Source organism: Molothrus ater, unplaced genomic scaffold, assembly GCF_012460135.2.
Source record: "Molothrus ater isolate BHLD 08-10-18 breed brown headed cowbird unplaced genomic scaffold, BPBGC_Mater_1.1 matUn_MA725, whole genome shotgun sequence".
Lineage (NCBI taxonomy): Eukaryota > Metazoa > Chordata > Aves > Passeriformes > Icteridae > Molothrus > Molothrus ater.
Genome location: NW_023416593.1, coordinates 1 through 14,925, shown reverse-complemented (window position 1 = coordinate 14,925; position 14,925 = coordinate 1). Strand labels below are relative to the sequence as shown.

Genomic DNA, 14,925 nt, shown 5'->3' with positions numbered 1-14,925 from the left:
GGGGTCTGGGGGCGTTTTTGTGGGGTCTGGGGCGTTTTGGGGGGTCTGGGGCGTTTTGGGGCGCCTGGGGTGTTTTTGGGGGGTCTGAAGGTGTTTTTGGGGGGTCTGGGGGACGTTTCTGGGGGGTCTGGGGGCGTTTTTGGGGGGTCTGGGGGTTGGTTTTGGGGGTCTGGAGGCGTTTTTGGGGGTCTGGGGGCGTTTTTGGGGGGTCTGGGGGCGTTTTTGGGGGTCTGGGGGCGTTTTTGGGGGGTCTGGGGGCGTTTTTGGGGGTCTGGGGGCGTTTTTGGGGGTCTGGGGGGGGCGTTTTTGGGGGGTCTGGGGCGTTTTTGGGGCGCCTGGGGGCGTTTCTGGGGGTCTGGGGGGCGTTTTTTTGGGGGTCTGGGGCGTTTTTGAGGGGTCTGGGGCGTTTTTTGGGGGTCTGGGGGCGTTTTTGGGGGGTCTGGAGGCGTTTTTGGGGGGTCTGGGGGGCGTTTTTGGGGCTCTGGGGGCGTTTCTGGGGGCTCTGGGGGCGTTTTTGGGGGGTCTGGGCGTGTTTTTGGGGGGTCTGGGGGCGTTTTTGGGGGGTCTGGGGGCGTTTTTGGGGGGTCTGGGGGCGTTTTTGGGGGGTCTGGGGGCATTTTTGGGGGGGTCTGGAGGCGTTTTTGGGGGGTCTGAGGGCGTTTTTGAGGGGTCTGGGGGCGTTTCTGGGGGGTCTGGGGGGCGTTTTTGGGGGGTCTGGGGGCGTTTTTGGGGGGTCTGGGGCGTTTTTGGGGGGTCTGGGGGGCGTTTTTGGGGGGTCTGGGGGTTGGTTTTGGGGGTCTCCCCTCAATTTTTTGTTTTGGGTTTTTTCCTTCATCTCAAAGGATTTTGTACCCTGAGGTCCCCAAAAAGTTGAAGCAGCTGCAGAACGAGGGGTATAAGGTGAGACCCCTCCCCCAATCTTGGACCCCCAAAATCACTTCAGGACCCCCAAAATCACTTCAGGACCCCCAAACCCTTTAAGGACCCCTCCCCAAAATCCCATTTCCATTTCGTTCTCTTGGGCATCCCAGGATCCCACAAGACCCCATTGAGATCCCAAACCCACCCCAAACCTCCCCAACTCCCCTAAAATCCCTCCCAGACCCCCCAAATCCCCCCCAAAACCCCCTAAAATCCCCCCCAAAACCCCCTAAAATCCCCTTCAAAACCCCCCTAAATCCCCCCCAGACCCCCTAAATCCCCCCAGACCCCCCCAAAATGCCCCCAAATCCCATTTCTGCCCTCCTAGGTTTCTCTCCAAGACCTCATTGAGCTCCCAAACCTCCCCAAAACCCTTCAGGGGCTCCCCCAAACCCTCTAAAATCCCCCCCAAACCCCCTAAAATCCCCCCAAACCCTCTAAAATCCCCCCCAAACCCTCTAAAATCCCCCCCAAACCCCCTAAAATCCCCTCCACCAAACCCCCTAAAATCCCCCCCAAACCCCCTAAAATCCCTCCCAGACCCCCCAAATCCCCTCCAAACCCCCTAAAATCCCCTCCAAACCCTCTAAAATCCCCCCCAAACCCCCTAAAATCCCCCCCAAACCCTTTAGGGACTCCTCCAAACCCCCTAAAATCCCTTCAAATCCTTCCAAACCCCCCTAAATCCCCCCAAAGGCCCCAAAATCCCCCCCAAAACCCCTTAGTGGCTCCTCCAAACCCCCTACAATGTGCCCCAAACCCCCTAAAATCCTCCCCAAACCCCCTAAAATCCCCTCCAAACCCTCTAAAATCCCCCCAAACTCCTTAGGAGCTTCTCCAAATCCCCTAAAATACCTCCCAAAATCCCCCCCCAAACCTCCCCAAAACCCTTCAGGGGCTCCCCCAAACCCCTAAAATCCCCTTCAAAGCCCCCTAAATCCCCCCCCAGACCCCCTAAATCCCCCGCAAAGGCCCCAAAATCCTCCCCAAACCCCCCAGGGGCTTCTCCAAACCCTTGAAAATCTCCCCAAACCTCTTAGTGGCTCTTCCAAACACCCTAAAATCTCCCCCAAACCCTCTAAAATCCCCCCCAAACCCCCTAAAATCCCCCCCAAACCCTTAGGGACTCCTCCAAACCCCCTAAAATCCCCTTCAAATCCTTCCAAACCCCCCTAAATCCCCCCCAAAGGCCCCAAATCCCCCCAAACCCCTTCGTGGCTCCTCCAAACCCCCTAAAATCCCCCCCAAACGTCCTAAAATCCCCCCCAAACGTCCTAAAATCCCCCCCAAACGTCCTAAAATCCCCCCCAAATCCCCCCCAAACCTCTAAAATCCCCTCCAAACCCCCTAAAATCCCCCCCAAATCCCCCCCAAACCCTCTAAAATCCCCTCCAAACCCCCCCAAATCCCCCCAAACCCCATTGTTTCGGTGCCCCCCCAGCTCGTGGTGTTCACCAACCAGCTCGGCATCGCCCGGGGCCGGCAGCGCCCGGCCCGGAGCTGTTCCAGGCCAAGGTGGAGGCGGTGATGGAGAAACTCGGGGTGGCCCTGCAGGTCTGGGGGACCCCCAAAATCCACTCTGGGAACACCAAATCCACCCTGGGAACCCCAAAATCCACTCTGGGAACCCCCAAAATCCACCCTGGGAACCCCCAAAATCCACCCTGGGAGCACCAAATCCACTCTGGGACCCCCAAACCTCTCCTGGGACCCCCAAAATCCACTCTGGGAACACCAAATCCACCCTGGGACCCCCAAACCTCTCCTGGGACCCCCAAAATCCACTCTGGGAACACCAAATCCACTCTGGGACCCCCAAACCTCTCCTGGGACCCCCAAAATCCACTCTGGGAACCCCCAAAATCCACCCTGGGAACCCCCAAAATCCACTCTGGGAACCCCCAAAATCCACCCTGGGACCCCCAAAATCCACTCTGGGAACACCAAACCCACCCTGGGAACCCAAAATCCACTCTGGGAACCCCAAATCCAACCCCAAACCTCTCCTGGGACCCCGAAAATCCACTCTGGGAACACCAAACCCACCCTGGGAACCCCCAAAATCCACTCTGGGAACCCAAAATCCACTCTGGGAACACCAAATCCACCCTGGGACCCCCAAAATCCACTCTGGGAACCCCAAAATCCACTCTGGGAACACCAATCCACCCTGGGAACCCCAAAATCCACTCTGGGAACCCCAAACCCACCCTGGAACCCCCAAAATCCACCCTGGGAACCCCCAAAATCCACTCTGGGAACACCAAATCCACCCTGGAACCCCCAAACCTCTCCTGGGACCCCCAAAATCCACTCTGGGAACACCAAATCCACCCTGGGACCCCCAAACCTCTCCTGGGACCCCCAAAATCCACTCTGGGAACCCCAAAATCCACCCTGGGAGCCCCAAACCTCTCCTGGGACCCCAAATCCCACTCTGGGACCCCCAAATCCCACTCTGGGACCCCCAAATCCCCTCCAGGACCCCAAACCCCCTGGGACCTCCAAATCCATCCTGGGATGCCCAAACCCCCCCTGGGAACCCAAATTCTCCCTGGGACCCCCCCCTAACCCATTCTGGGATCCCCAAATCCACTTTGGGACACCCCAACCTCCCCCTGGGATCCCCAAATCCCCCCAAAATTCGGGGATCCCCCCCCCTCCCCGAAGGGTCTGGGGGTGTTTGATCGATCCCCCCCCTCAATTCAGGTGCTGGTGGCCACGGGGCCGGGGATTTACAGGAAACCAGTGCTGGGAATGTGGGAGCACCTGTGTGAGAAGGTGGGACTGGGAGGGACTGGGATATACTGGGAGGGACTGGGGGGGGGATTGGGATATACTGGGAGGGACTGGGAGCGAGTTAAAGGGGACTGGGAGGGGATTGGAATATACTGGGATATATTGGGAGAGACTGGGAAGGAACTGGGAACTGAGGGGGGGGGTACTGGAAGGGACTGGGAGGGATTGGGAGCTACTGGGAGTTACTGGGAGGTTGTTGGGAACCGAGTGGGGACACTGGGAGGAGCTGGGGGGGCACTGGGAGGAACTGGGAGGGACTGGAGGGACTGGGAAGAGACTGGGAGAGACTGGGAGGGACTGGGAACAATGGGAGGGACTGGGAAGGGGCTGGGAGGAGACTGGGAGGTACTGGGAACTGAGGGCGAGCACTGGGAGCCGTTGGGGAGGTCACTGGTGTGAACTGGTGTGAACTGGTGTGAACTGGTGTGAACTGGTGTGAACTGGTGTCACTGGTTTGTTCCCGCAGGCCAACGGGGACGTGGAGGTGTCGCTGCCCGAGAGCTTCTACGTGGGGGGTGAGAAAATGGGGGGGGTCCTGGGGGAATTTTGGGGGGATTTGGGGAATTCTGGGGGTCCTGGCGGGAATTCTGCGGAATTTTTGAGAGGTCCTGGCGGAATTTGGGAGAATTCTGGGAATTTTTGGGGGGTCCTGGCGGAATTTTGGGGAAGTTTTTGGGTCCTGGGGGGAATTTTGGGGAAGTTTGGGCAATTTTGGGGAAGTTTTGGGGGCCTGGGGGATTTTGGGGTGCTGGGGGGGGGGTCCCAGCCCCTCCCCAAACCCCCATTTCCCCCCCAGACGCTGCCGGACGCCCCCCCGAATTGGGCCCCGGGGAGGAAGAAAAAGGATTTTTCCTGCAGCGACCGATTGGTAGGACCCCAAAACCCCCAGGGGCCCCTAAAATCCCCCCCTGACACCCCCAAATCCCCCCTGACACCCCAAAACCTGCCCTGGGACCCCAAAAGATCCCCCCAACACCCCCAAATTCCCCCCGACACCCCCAAATCGCCCCTGAGACCCCCAAATCCATGAGAGCTCCACCCTGTGCCCCCCCAGTCCCCCCCAGTTCCCCCAGTTCAGCCCCAGTTCCCCCAATCCCTCCCCAGTTCCCCCAGTTAATCCCAGTGTTCCCAGTCCTCCCAGTCCTTCCCAGCTGATCCCAGTTCTCCCAGTCCTTCCCAGTGTTCCCAGTTCTCCCAGTTAATCCCAGTTCCCCCCAGTTCACTCCCTAGTTCCCCCACTTGACCCCAGTGCCCCCCAGTTCACCCCTCAGTCCCTCCCCAGTTGATCCCAGTGTTCCCAGTTCCCCCAGTTGATCCCAGTATTCCCAGCCCCCAGTTCCCCCAGTTGATCCCAGTGTTCCAGTTCCCCCAGTTCCCCCAGTTGATCCCATTGTTCCCAGTTCCCCCAGTTTCCCCAGTTGATCCCAGTTCCCCCAGTGTTCCCAGTTCCCCCAGTTGATCCCAGTTGATCCCAGTATTCCCAGTCCCCCAGTTTCCCCAGTGATCCCAGTATGCCATCCAGTCCCAGTTCCCCCAGTTCCCCCAGTTAATCCCAGTTGATCCCAGTATTCCCAGTTCCCCCATTCCCCCAGTTGATCCCAGTGTTCCGTTCCCCCAGTTCCCCAGTTGATCCCAGTATTCCCAGTTCCCCAGTTCCCCCAGTTAATCCCAGTTGATCCCAGTATTCCCAGTTCCCCCAGTTCCCCCAGTTGATCCCAGTATTCCCCAGTTCCCCCAGTTTCCCCCAGTTGATCCCAGTTCCCCAGTTGATCCCAGTGTTCCAGTTCCCCCAGTTTCCCCAGTTGATCCCAGTTCCCCCAGTGTTCCCAGTTCCCCCCAGTTAATCCCAGTATTCCCAGTTTGCTCTCAATGCTGGGCTCCGGTTCCTGACTCCTGAGGAAGAGTTCCTGGGCTGGGCCCCGGCGCCCTTTGACCTCCCGGCCTTTGACCCCGTGAGTGACCCCTGACCCCGTGAGTGACTCCTGACCCCAAGAGCAGCCTGACCCCAATGCTGACCTTTGACCTTTGTCCCCAGCGTGACCTGGACAAAGTCACCCAAGAGGTCCCCGAGGCTGAGCTGGTGTCGGACAGGCCCGAGGTGCTGCTGACCGTCGCTTCCCTGGGGTGAGATGACCACTGAGTGACCAGTGAGTGACCAGAGAGTGACCGCTGAGTGACCGCTGAGTGACCACTGAGTGACCACTGAGTGACCAGAGAGTGACCACTGAGTGACCAGAGAGTGACCGCTGAGTGACCAGTGAGTAACCAGTGAGTGACCGCTGAGTGACCACTGAGTGACCACTGAGTGACCGCTGAGTGACCACTGAGTGACCGCTGAGTGACCACTGAGTAACCAGAGAGTGACCACTGAGTGACCACTGAGTGACCAGAGAGTGACCGCTGAGTGACCACTGAGTGACCAGTGAGTGACCGCTGAGTGACCAGTGAGTAACCAGAGAGTGACCAGTGAGTGACCGCTGAGTGACCAGTGAGTAACCAGAGAGTGACCACTGAGTGACCACTGAGTGACCAGAGAGGGACCACTGAGTGACCAGAGAGTGACCAGTGAGTGACCAGTGAGTGACCGCTGAGTGACCGCTGAGTGACCGCTGAGTGACCACTGAGTAACCAGAGAGTGACCAGTGAGTGACCGCTGAGTGACCAGTAACCAGAGAGTGACCACTGAGTGACCACTGAGTGACCAGAGAGTGACCAATGAGTGACCAGAGAGTGACCACTGAGTGACCAGAGAGTGACCAGAGAGTGACCAGTGAGTGACCAGTGAGTGACCAGTGAGTGACCAGTGAGTGACCAGAGAGTGACCAGTGAGTGACCAGTGAGTGACCACTGAGTAACCAGAGAGTGACCAGAGAGTGACCGCTGAGTGACCATGAGTGACCAGAGAGTGACCAGTGAGTAACCAGTGAGTGACCAGAGAGTGACCACTGAGTGACCGCTGAGTGACCACTGAGTAACCAGAGTGACTGCTGAGTGACCACTGAGTGACCAGAGAGTGACCGCTGAGTAACCAGTGAGTGACCGCTGAGTGACCAGTGAGTAACCAGAGAGTGACTGCTGAGTGACCACTGAGTGACCAGTGAGTGACCACTGAGTGACCAGAGAGTGACCAGAGAGTGACCAGTGAGTGACCAGTGAGTGACCAGTGAGTGACCACTGAGTGACCATGAGTGACCGCTGAGTGACCACTGAGTGACCACTGAGTAACCAGAGAGTGACCAGTGAGTGACCGCTGAGTGACCACTGAGTAACCAGAGAGTGACTGCTGAGTGACCAGTGAGTGACCACTGAGTGACCACTGAGTAACCAGAGAGTGACCAGTGAGTGACCAGAGAAATGACCACTGAGTGACCGCTGAGTGACCAGTGAGTGACCGCTGAGTGACCATTGAGTGACCACTGAGTGACCAGTGAGTGACCAGTGAGTAACCAGTGAGTGACCAGAGAGTGACCGCTGAGTGACCAGTGAGTGACCAGTGAGTGACCATTGAGTGACCGCTGAGTGACCAGAGAGTGACCAGTGAGAAACCAGTGAGTGACCAGAGAGTGACCGCTGAGTGACCAGAGAGTGACCGCTGAGTGACCAGTGAGTGACCAGAGAGTGACCAGTGAGTGACCAGTGAGTGACCGCTGAGTGACCACTGAGTGACCACTGAGTGACCACTGAGTGACCGCTGAGTGACCAGAGAGTGACCAGAGAGTGACCAGTGAGTGACCAGTGAGTAACTAGTGAGTGACCGCTGAGTGACCGCTGAGTGACCAGTGAGTGACCACTGAGTGACCACTGAGTAACCAGTGAGTGACCAGAGAGTGACCGCTGAGTGACCAGTGAGTGACTGCTGAGTGACCAGTGAGTGACCAGTGAGTAACCAGAGAGTGACCAGTGAGTAACCAGTGAGTGACCACTGAGTGACCACTGAGTAACCAGAGAGTGACCAGTGAGTGACCACTGAGTGACCACTGAGTAACCAGAGAGTGACCAGTGAGTGACCGCTGAGTGACCAGTGAGTGACCAGAGAGTGACCAGTGAGTGACCAGAGAGTGACCGCTGAGTGACCAGTGAGTGACCAGAGAGTGACCAGTGAGTGACCAGAGAGTGACCGCTGAGTGACCAGTGAGTGACCAGTGAGTAACCAGAGAGTGACCGCTGAGTGACCACTGAGTGACCACTGAGTGACAGTGAGTGACCAGTGAGTGACCAGAGAGTGACCAGAGAGTGACCAGTGAGTGACCAGTGAGTAACCAGTGAGTGACCAGTGAGTGACCGCTGAGTGACCAGTGAGTGACCAGAGAGTGACCAGTGAGTGACCAGTGAGTGACCACTGAGTAACCAGAGAGTGACCAGTGAGTGACCGCTGAGTGACCAGTGAGTGACCAGAGAGTGACCAGTGAGTGACCAGAGAGTGACCGCTGAGTGACCAGTGAGTGACCAGTGAGTAACCAAGAGTGACCGCTGAGTGACCACTGAGTGACCACTGAGTGACCAGTGAGTGACCAGTGAGTGACCAGAGAGTGACTGCTGAGTGACCAGTGAGTGACTGCTGAGTGACCACTGAGTGACCACTGAGTAACCAGTGAGTGACCATTGAGTGACCACTGAGTGACCACTGAGTGACCAGTGAGTGACCAGAGAGTGACCGCTGAGTGACCACTGAGTGACCACTGAGTGACCACTGAGTAACCAGTGAGTAACCAGAGAGTGACCGCTGAGTGACCACTGAGTGACCGCTGAGTGACCAGTGAGTGACCAGTGAGTGACCAGTGAGTGACCACTGAGTAACCAGTGAGTGACCACTGAGTAACTAGTGAGTGACCGCTGAGTGACCGCTGAGTGACCAGTGAGTGACCACTGAGTGACCACTGAGTAACCAGTGAGTGACCAGAGAGTGACCGCTGAGTGACCAGTGAGTGACTGCTGAGTGACCAGTGAGTAACCAGTGAGTGACCAGAGAGTGACCGCTGAGTGACCAGTGAGTGACCAGTGAGTAACCAGAGAGTGACCAGTGAGTGACCAGAGAGTGACTGCTGAGTGACCAGTGAGTGACCAGTGAGTGACCAGTGACTGCTGAGTGACCAGTGAGTGACCAGTGAGTGACCAGAGAGTCACCAGTATGTAACCAGTGAGTGACCGCTGAGTGACCAGTGAGTGACCAGAGAGTGACCGCTGACCCCTGCAATGTGGACCCAGCTCTGGTTCTGATCCCTAATGGGAGAAAAGGGGAAAAAGGGGGGGAAAATGGCGGGAAACGTGAGGGGGAAAAAGAGCTGGAAATGTGAGGGGGAAATGGCAGGAAATGTGAGGGGAAAAAGGGGGATATGTGAGGGGAGAAAAGGGCAGAAAACATGAGGGGGGAAAATGGTGAGAAACTGGGAAAAGGGCAGGAAATGTGAGGGGAAAATGGCGGGAAACGTGAGGGGGGAAAATGGCGGGAAACGTGAGGGGGAAAAAGGCGGGAAATGTGAGGGGGAAAAAGGCGGGAAATGTGAGGGGAAAAAGGGTGGAAAATTTGAGGGGGAAAATGGCAGGAAACATTCCTGGGGAAGGGAGAAAAGGGGGGGAAATGTGAGGGGAAAAAGGGCAGGAAACATCAGGAGAAAATGGTAGGAAATTTGAGGGGAAAATGGTGGGAAATGTGAGGGAAAAAGAGCAGGAAACGTGAGGAGAAAAAGGGGAAACGTGAGGGGAGAAAAGGGCAGGAAACGAGGGGGGAAAAGGATGGGAAATGTGAGGGGAAAAGAGGTGGGAAATACGAGGGGAAAATGCCAGGAAATGTGAGGGGAGAAACGGGTGAGAAATGAGACAATGCTGCAGGAAACATGAGGGGAAAAAAGGGGGAAATGTGAGGGGGAAAAGAGCAGGAAATGTGAGAGCAAAAAGGTAAAATGTGAGGGGGGAAAGAAGGGTTGGAAAACTCTGGAAAACTGTGGGGAATGTGCGAGGAAAAAGGAAAACCTTTCCCCTCAGCTGGCAAATCCACTTTCGTGAAGCGGCACCTGGTCCCGGCAGGATACGAATACGTGAACAGGGTGAGTTCCTGAGCCCTGTGTGACCTCCAGGGCACCCGGGGCTCACGGCCACGCCGTGTCCCTGCCTGTGGAGCCACAGTGTGACCGCTGTGCCACCCCCGTCACCGCCAGGACACGCTGGGCTCGTGGCAACGCTGCGTCTCTGCCTGCTCGGCCGCCCTGGCTCGGGGCCGCTCCGTCGTTGTGGACAACACCAACCCTGACCCTGAATCACGGCAAAGGCCAGTCTGGGCACTGGGATGGCACTGGGAGGGCACTGGGATGGAACTGGGAGCTGCTTCCCCCAACCCTTGGGGTTTTCTGGGGTTTTGGGGATCCCCTGACCCGCCCTGCTCCCCCTCAGGTTCGTGTCCTGCGCCCGGGAGGCCGCGGTGCCGTGTCGGTGCCTCCAGTTCACGGCGAGCCTGGAGCAGGCACGGCACAACTGCAGGGTGAGGAGGGGGCTGAGGGGGTCCTGATCCTCCTCCTCCTGAACCCTCAGCACCCCCTGAACCTTTTTCTTTGGGTTTTCACCCCAAAAAGTTCCGGGATATGACGCAAAGCGGCCACGTCCCCGTCACTGACGCTGTTCTGTTCAGCTACAAGTGAGAGGGGATTGGGTTTGGGGGGGGTTCTGGGGGGACCCAGGGGGAATTTTGGGGGATCTGGGGCATCTCTGGGAAGGATCTAAAGGGGCTTGGAGGGGATTTTGGGGGATCTGAGAGGAATTTTGGGGCATTCGAGATGTTTTGGGAGCTCTGTAGGGATGGTTTAGAGAGGCTTTGGGGGATTGGGGAAATTTGGGGCTGGTTTGGGGTTTTTTTGCCCTTTTCTCCATTATTTAGCCCCATTACTTTTTTTTGTTCTCTTTTCCGTATTTTTGCCTCTTTTCCAGTTTTGTGGGTTCTTCCCTGTTCTATTCTTCCTCATTTTGGGTGGGCTTTTACCTTTTCCTCCTCCTTCTATCTTCGGTGGGTTTATCCCATTTTTGCTGGTTTTTCCTCCCCCTTTACCCAAATCCAGGTGATTTTTCCCCATTTCCTCCCCTCAGGAAACAATTTGTGGCCCCCGACCTCTCCGAAGGCTTCTCCCAAATCCTCCAGATCCCCTTTGTGCCCCATTTTGGGGACCCCCCAGACCCCCAACGAAGGCGCCTCTTCTTCCAGTTCAGCGATGGATGAAGACCCCCACTGAACCCCCAAATAAAGGCACTGCCCCTTCCCCAATTTTTGGGAAATTTTTGGGCTCCAAATCGGATTTATTGTACAAAGTGGGGGAGGGTAAGTGGGGGAGGGGAAATGGGGGGAGGGGGGTCACGGTGTTTCCATGGATTCACCCTCTGTGGAGAGAAGGAAGAAGCAGCTGGGTCAGCACCCCCAAATCCCCAATTTACCCCTTTTCCTTCATTTTTATCTATTTTCCCCTGCTTTTACCCAATTTCCATCCCGTTTCCACTTACTTTTGTCTCAATTCCTCCATTTTATTAATTTTTACTATTTTTAATGTGATTTCCCTAATTTCCACCTAATTTCTCCCATTTCACCCCTTTGCCCCCAACTTTGTTTCAACTTTTTTCTATTTCTCCCCTTTTTACCCAATTTTTAGCCAACTTCTCTCCTTATTTTTGCCCAAGTTTCCCCCTTTCTCCCATTTCTTCATTTTGCATTTCATGCTGCCTGATTTTGAACCCATTCTTACTCAACTTCCCCTCTGTTTGCCCCAATTCCTTAACTTCTATATTTTTCTCCCTCATACACCCAATTTCCTCATTTTTTACTAAATTTCTCATATTTTGCCCTGTATGGCACATTTTTTCCTCTACTTCTTCCATTTCCCCCCCCCCCCTTTTTTATCCTGCTTTTGTCAAACTCCATCCATTTTTACCATTTTTCCTGCTGTTCTGCCCAATCCTCATGATTTTTCCTTCTATTTCCACTCCCTACCTCATCATTTTTGACCGTTTTACCCCAATTTTCTCCCATTTTTACCCCCCCACGTTGCCCCATGTTACCCACGCTGTTCTGGGGACCCCCAGGTGTCCCCCCAGGTGTCCCCCCAGGTGTCCCCGGGTACTCACGGAGCTCGTTGAACAGAAAGGCCTCCTGGTACTCCCTCATGTACTGCGTGGAGCGCGACTCGTCCAGGAACAGCGAGTACACGCGCTTGATGTCCTCCACGCCCACCTCCGCGCCCTGCGAGGCCACAAATATTGCACTTCACGTTTCCCACTCTCTTCTCCTGCTTTTCACTCTTTTTCTCCTCACACATTTCCTGCTTTTGTTCCTCCCCTCCCATTTCCCGCCCTTTTCTCCCCTCATGTCTCCTGCTCTTTTTTCCCCCTCACATTTCCCACTCTTTTTCCCCTCACGTTTCCCAATATTTCACTTCAAAAAAAGAGTTTCCCACTCTCTTTTCCTGCTTTTCACTCTTTTTCTCCTCACACATTTCCTGCTTTTGTTCCTCCCCTCCCATTTCCCGCCCTTTTCTCCCCTCACGTTTCCCGCTCTTTTTTCCCCTTCACATTTCTCGCTCTTTTTCCCCTCATGTTTCCCAATATTTCACTTCATGTTTCCCACTCTCTTTTCCTGTTTTTCATTCTTTTGCCTCCTCACATTTCCTGCCTTTTTTCCTCGTTTCACATTTCCTGCTCTTTTCCCCCTCACATTTCCCTCCCTTTTCTCCCCTCATGTTACCTGCCATTTTCCCCTCGCGTTTCCCGCCCTTTTCTCCCCTCACGTTTCCCACTCTTTTCCTGTTTTTCACTCTTGCCTCCTCACGTTTCCTGCTTTTTCTCCCCTCACCTTTCCCACCATTTCTCCTCTTACTTTTCCCACCCTTTTTTCCCCTCACGTTTCCCATTTTTACCTCACATTTTCTGCCTTTTCTCCCCCTCATGTTTCACACCCTTCCCCCCTCACATTTCCCGCCCTTTTCCTCCTCTCGTTTCCTGCTCTTTGTTCCTCACATTTCCCACTCTTTTCTCCCCTCACATTTCCCACTATTTTTTCCCCTCACATTTCCCGCCCTTTTTCTTCTCTCTTGTTTCCCGCCCTTTTTCCCCCTCACCTTTCCTCCTCTTTTTTCCTCTCACATTTCAAGTTTTTTCTCCCTCATGTTTCCCACTCTTTACCCCTCATGTTTCCCAACCTTTTCTCCCCTCACGTTTCCTGCCCTTTACCCCCCTTCATGTTTCCCACTCTTTTCCCGTTTTTTCACTCTTTCTCCTCACATTTCCTGCCTTTTTTTCTCCCTCATGTTTCCCACCCTTTCCCCCATCACGTTTCCCGCTCTTTCCCCTCCTCTGTCCCTCACGTTTCTCACCCTTTTTTCTCTCATTTCTCATTTTCCCTCATGTTTCCCACCCTTTTCTCCCCTCACATTTCCCACTCTTTATCCCTCACATTTCCTGCTCTTTTTCCCACCTCACATTTCCCAAAATTTTCCCAAACCCCACATGTGACCCCAAACCACCAGGACCACCCCAAACCCACCCCCGTGTCACCCCAAACCTCCCCCAGAGCCCCCTGAACCTCCCTCAGCACCTCATGTACGCTGCCCACCGCCCCCAACAATTTGGCATCCCACCCCACCTCCTCACCCCAGTTTTAGGACCCCATTCCCCAAATTTTGGGGTGTCTTTTTGGGATTTGGGGCGCCCACCTTGCGTTTCCTGGCCACCAGGCTGGCGGCGGTGATGAGCTGCATGGCGTAGCGCAGCGACGTCTCCAGCCCGATGCGCGTCAGCACCGCGTACGCGTCCTCCGTCATCTCCACGTCTTCCTCCTCGCACCTGCGACCCCAAAATGGCCCAGGGGATCCCCTAAAATGGGGCAGGGGGGACCCAAAAGTGCTCCCCCCCCCCCAAATGTGGTTTTGGGGTACCCTGAAGGAGTTATGGAGTACCCAGTGGGGCAACTGAAGGTCCTTAAGGGGTTGGGGGCACCTTGCAGGGATTAGGGGTGGGCCAGAGAGGGTTTTGGGGTGTCTGAGGAAACCCTGAGGGAATTAAGGGGCACCCCAAGACTGATCAGGGCACCTGGAGAGAGTTATGGGGTACCCCAAGAGGCTTTTGGGGTGTCAAGGGGGACCCTGAGGGAATTAAGGGGCACCCCAAGATTGATCAGGGCACCTGGAGAGAGTTATGGGGTACCCCAAGAGGCTTTTGGGGTGTCTGAGGAAACCCTGAGAGAATTAAGGGCACCCCAAGATTGACTGGAGCACCTGGAGAGAGTTATGGAGTACCCCAAGAGGCTTTTAGGGTGACAAAGATTTTGGGGTATCCTGGAGAGAGTTATGGGGCACCCAAGGTGTGTTGAGGGACACCAACCATGTTTGAAGTTCAGGGCATTTGGGGTGTCCAGGGTGGGTTTCAGGGTTCTGGTTGATTTTGGGGGTGTCAGAGATGGTTTTTGGGGGTCCCCACCCTATTTTGAGGACTTTCTGGGTCTCTTTCTCCCCACAGACACCACGATGATGCTGTTTGGGGTGCCCAGGTGTATCAGGGCGCGGTTTGCGCGGCATCAAGGAGAATTTAGGGGCGCCCATGTGGTGGATTTTTGGGGTGTCCCACCTGATTTTGAGGATCTGCCGTGTCTCCTTGTCGCCGTACGGGGCCGTGGCAATGATCAGCAGCCGGTCCAGCAGATCCAACGGGAGCCCGTGGGGGCTGCGGTGGGCGGTGCATCCTGAGGGACACGTGGGCATTGAGGGGTTCACCTCGGCTTTTTGGGTGCCCAGGTGTGCCCAGGTGTGCCCAGGTGTGCCCAGGTACCTTGTGATGCCGCGGTTCGTGGCCATGATCAGCACGGGCGCCATGTCGCTCTCCAGGGCCCGTTGAGGAACGAGAAGCTCTCGATGTCCAACATGTGAACCTCATCGATGAACAACACCTGGGGAGGGTTTTGGGGCTTTTTAATGACTTTTGGGGGGGTCCTGGGGTGCTCTTGAGGGGGTTTTGGGCTCAGGCTCACCCCAGGGATGACCTCGGCCTTGCCCTCCTCACGCCACTCGGCCACTTTGGCGTTGATCTGCTCCCGCACCTCCGGCTTGATCTCACCTGTGTCACCTGCATTTGGGGTTTGGGGGTGTCAGAGGCAGTTTTGGGGGTCCCAGGTGCAGTTTTGGGGTCTGAGAGTCCCCAAAAAAGAGGGCTCAGAACCCCTGGGTGGGTCAGGAGCAGTTT

The 14,925-nt window shown here is 55.7% G+C and overlaps 3 protein-coding genes across 3 annotated transcripts; 2 read left to right on the top strand and 1 right to left on the bottom strand.

The window, feature by feature from the left end:
- Positions 1–842: 842 nt before the first annotated feature.
- Positions 843–5,848, top strand: LOC118701126 (bifunctional polynucleotide phosphatase/kinase-like; the record flags this gene model as incomplete). Its single annotated transcript, XM_054518303.1, has 7 exons — positions 843–900; positions 2,363–2,436; positions 3,631–3,702; positions 4,187–4,235; positions 4,517–4,588; positions 5,580–5,672; positions 5,756–5,848. Coding segments are annotated over 7 exons (511 nt in total), but the record flags the coding sequence as incomplete, so codon positions are not given.
- Positions 5,849–9,668: 3,820 nt separating this feature from the next.
- LOC118701125 (bifunctional polynucleotide phosphatase/kinase-like) lies at positions 9,669–10,980 on the top strand. The gene is made up of 5 exons (XM_036405752.2): positions 9,669–9,764; positions 9,876–9,985; positions 10,108–10,195; positions 10,287–10,348; positions 10,795–10,980. The coding sequence occupies exons 1-5, from the start codon at positions 9,669–9,671 to the stop codon at positions 10,922–10,924; spliced, it is 486 nt and encodes a 161-aa protein (XP_036261645.2). The 3' UTR covers positions 10,925–10,980.
- Positions 10,981–14,808, bottom strand: RUVBL2 (RuvB like AAA ATPase 2; the record flags this gene model as incomplete). Its single annotated transcript, XM_036405754.1, is given in 7 exon segments — positions 10,981–11,082; positions 11,821–11,935; positions 13,404–13,533; positions 14,314–14,428; positions 14,507–14,575; positions 14,578–14,632; positions 14,714–14,808. Coding segments are annotated over 7 exon segments (605 nt in total), but the record flags the coding sequence as incomplete, so codon positions are not given.
- Between the last annotated feature and the right edge of the window lie 117 nt (positions 14,809–14,925).

Bases quoted from the DNA above. Each gene is read 5' to 3' on its own strand.
- LOC118701125 (XM_036405752.2), top strand. From the start codon at position 9,669: ATGTGCGAGGAAAAAGGAAAACCTTTCCCCTCAGCTGGCAAATCCACT. The intron at 9,765-9,875 runs GTGAGTTCCTGA...CGTCACCGCCAG, and splicing joins GATACGAATACGTGAACAGG to GACACGCTGGGCTCGTGGCA. The intron at 10,196-10,286 runs GTGAGGAGGGGG...CACCCCAAAAAG, and splicing joins AGGCACGGCACAACTGCAGG to TTCCGGGATATGACGCAAAG.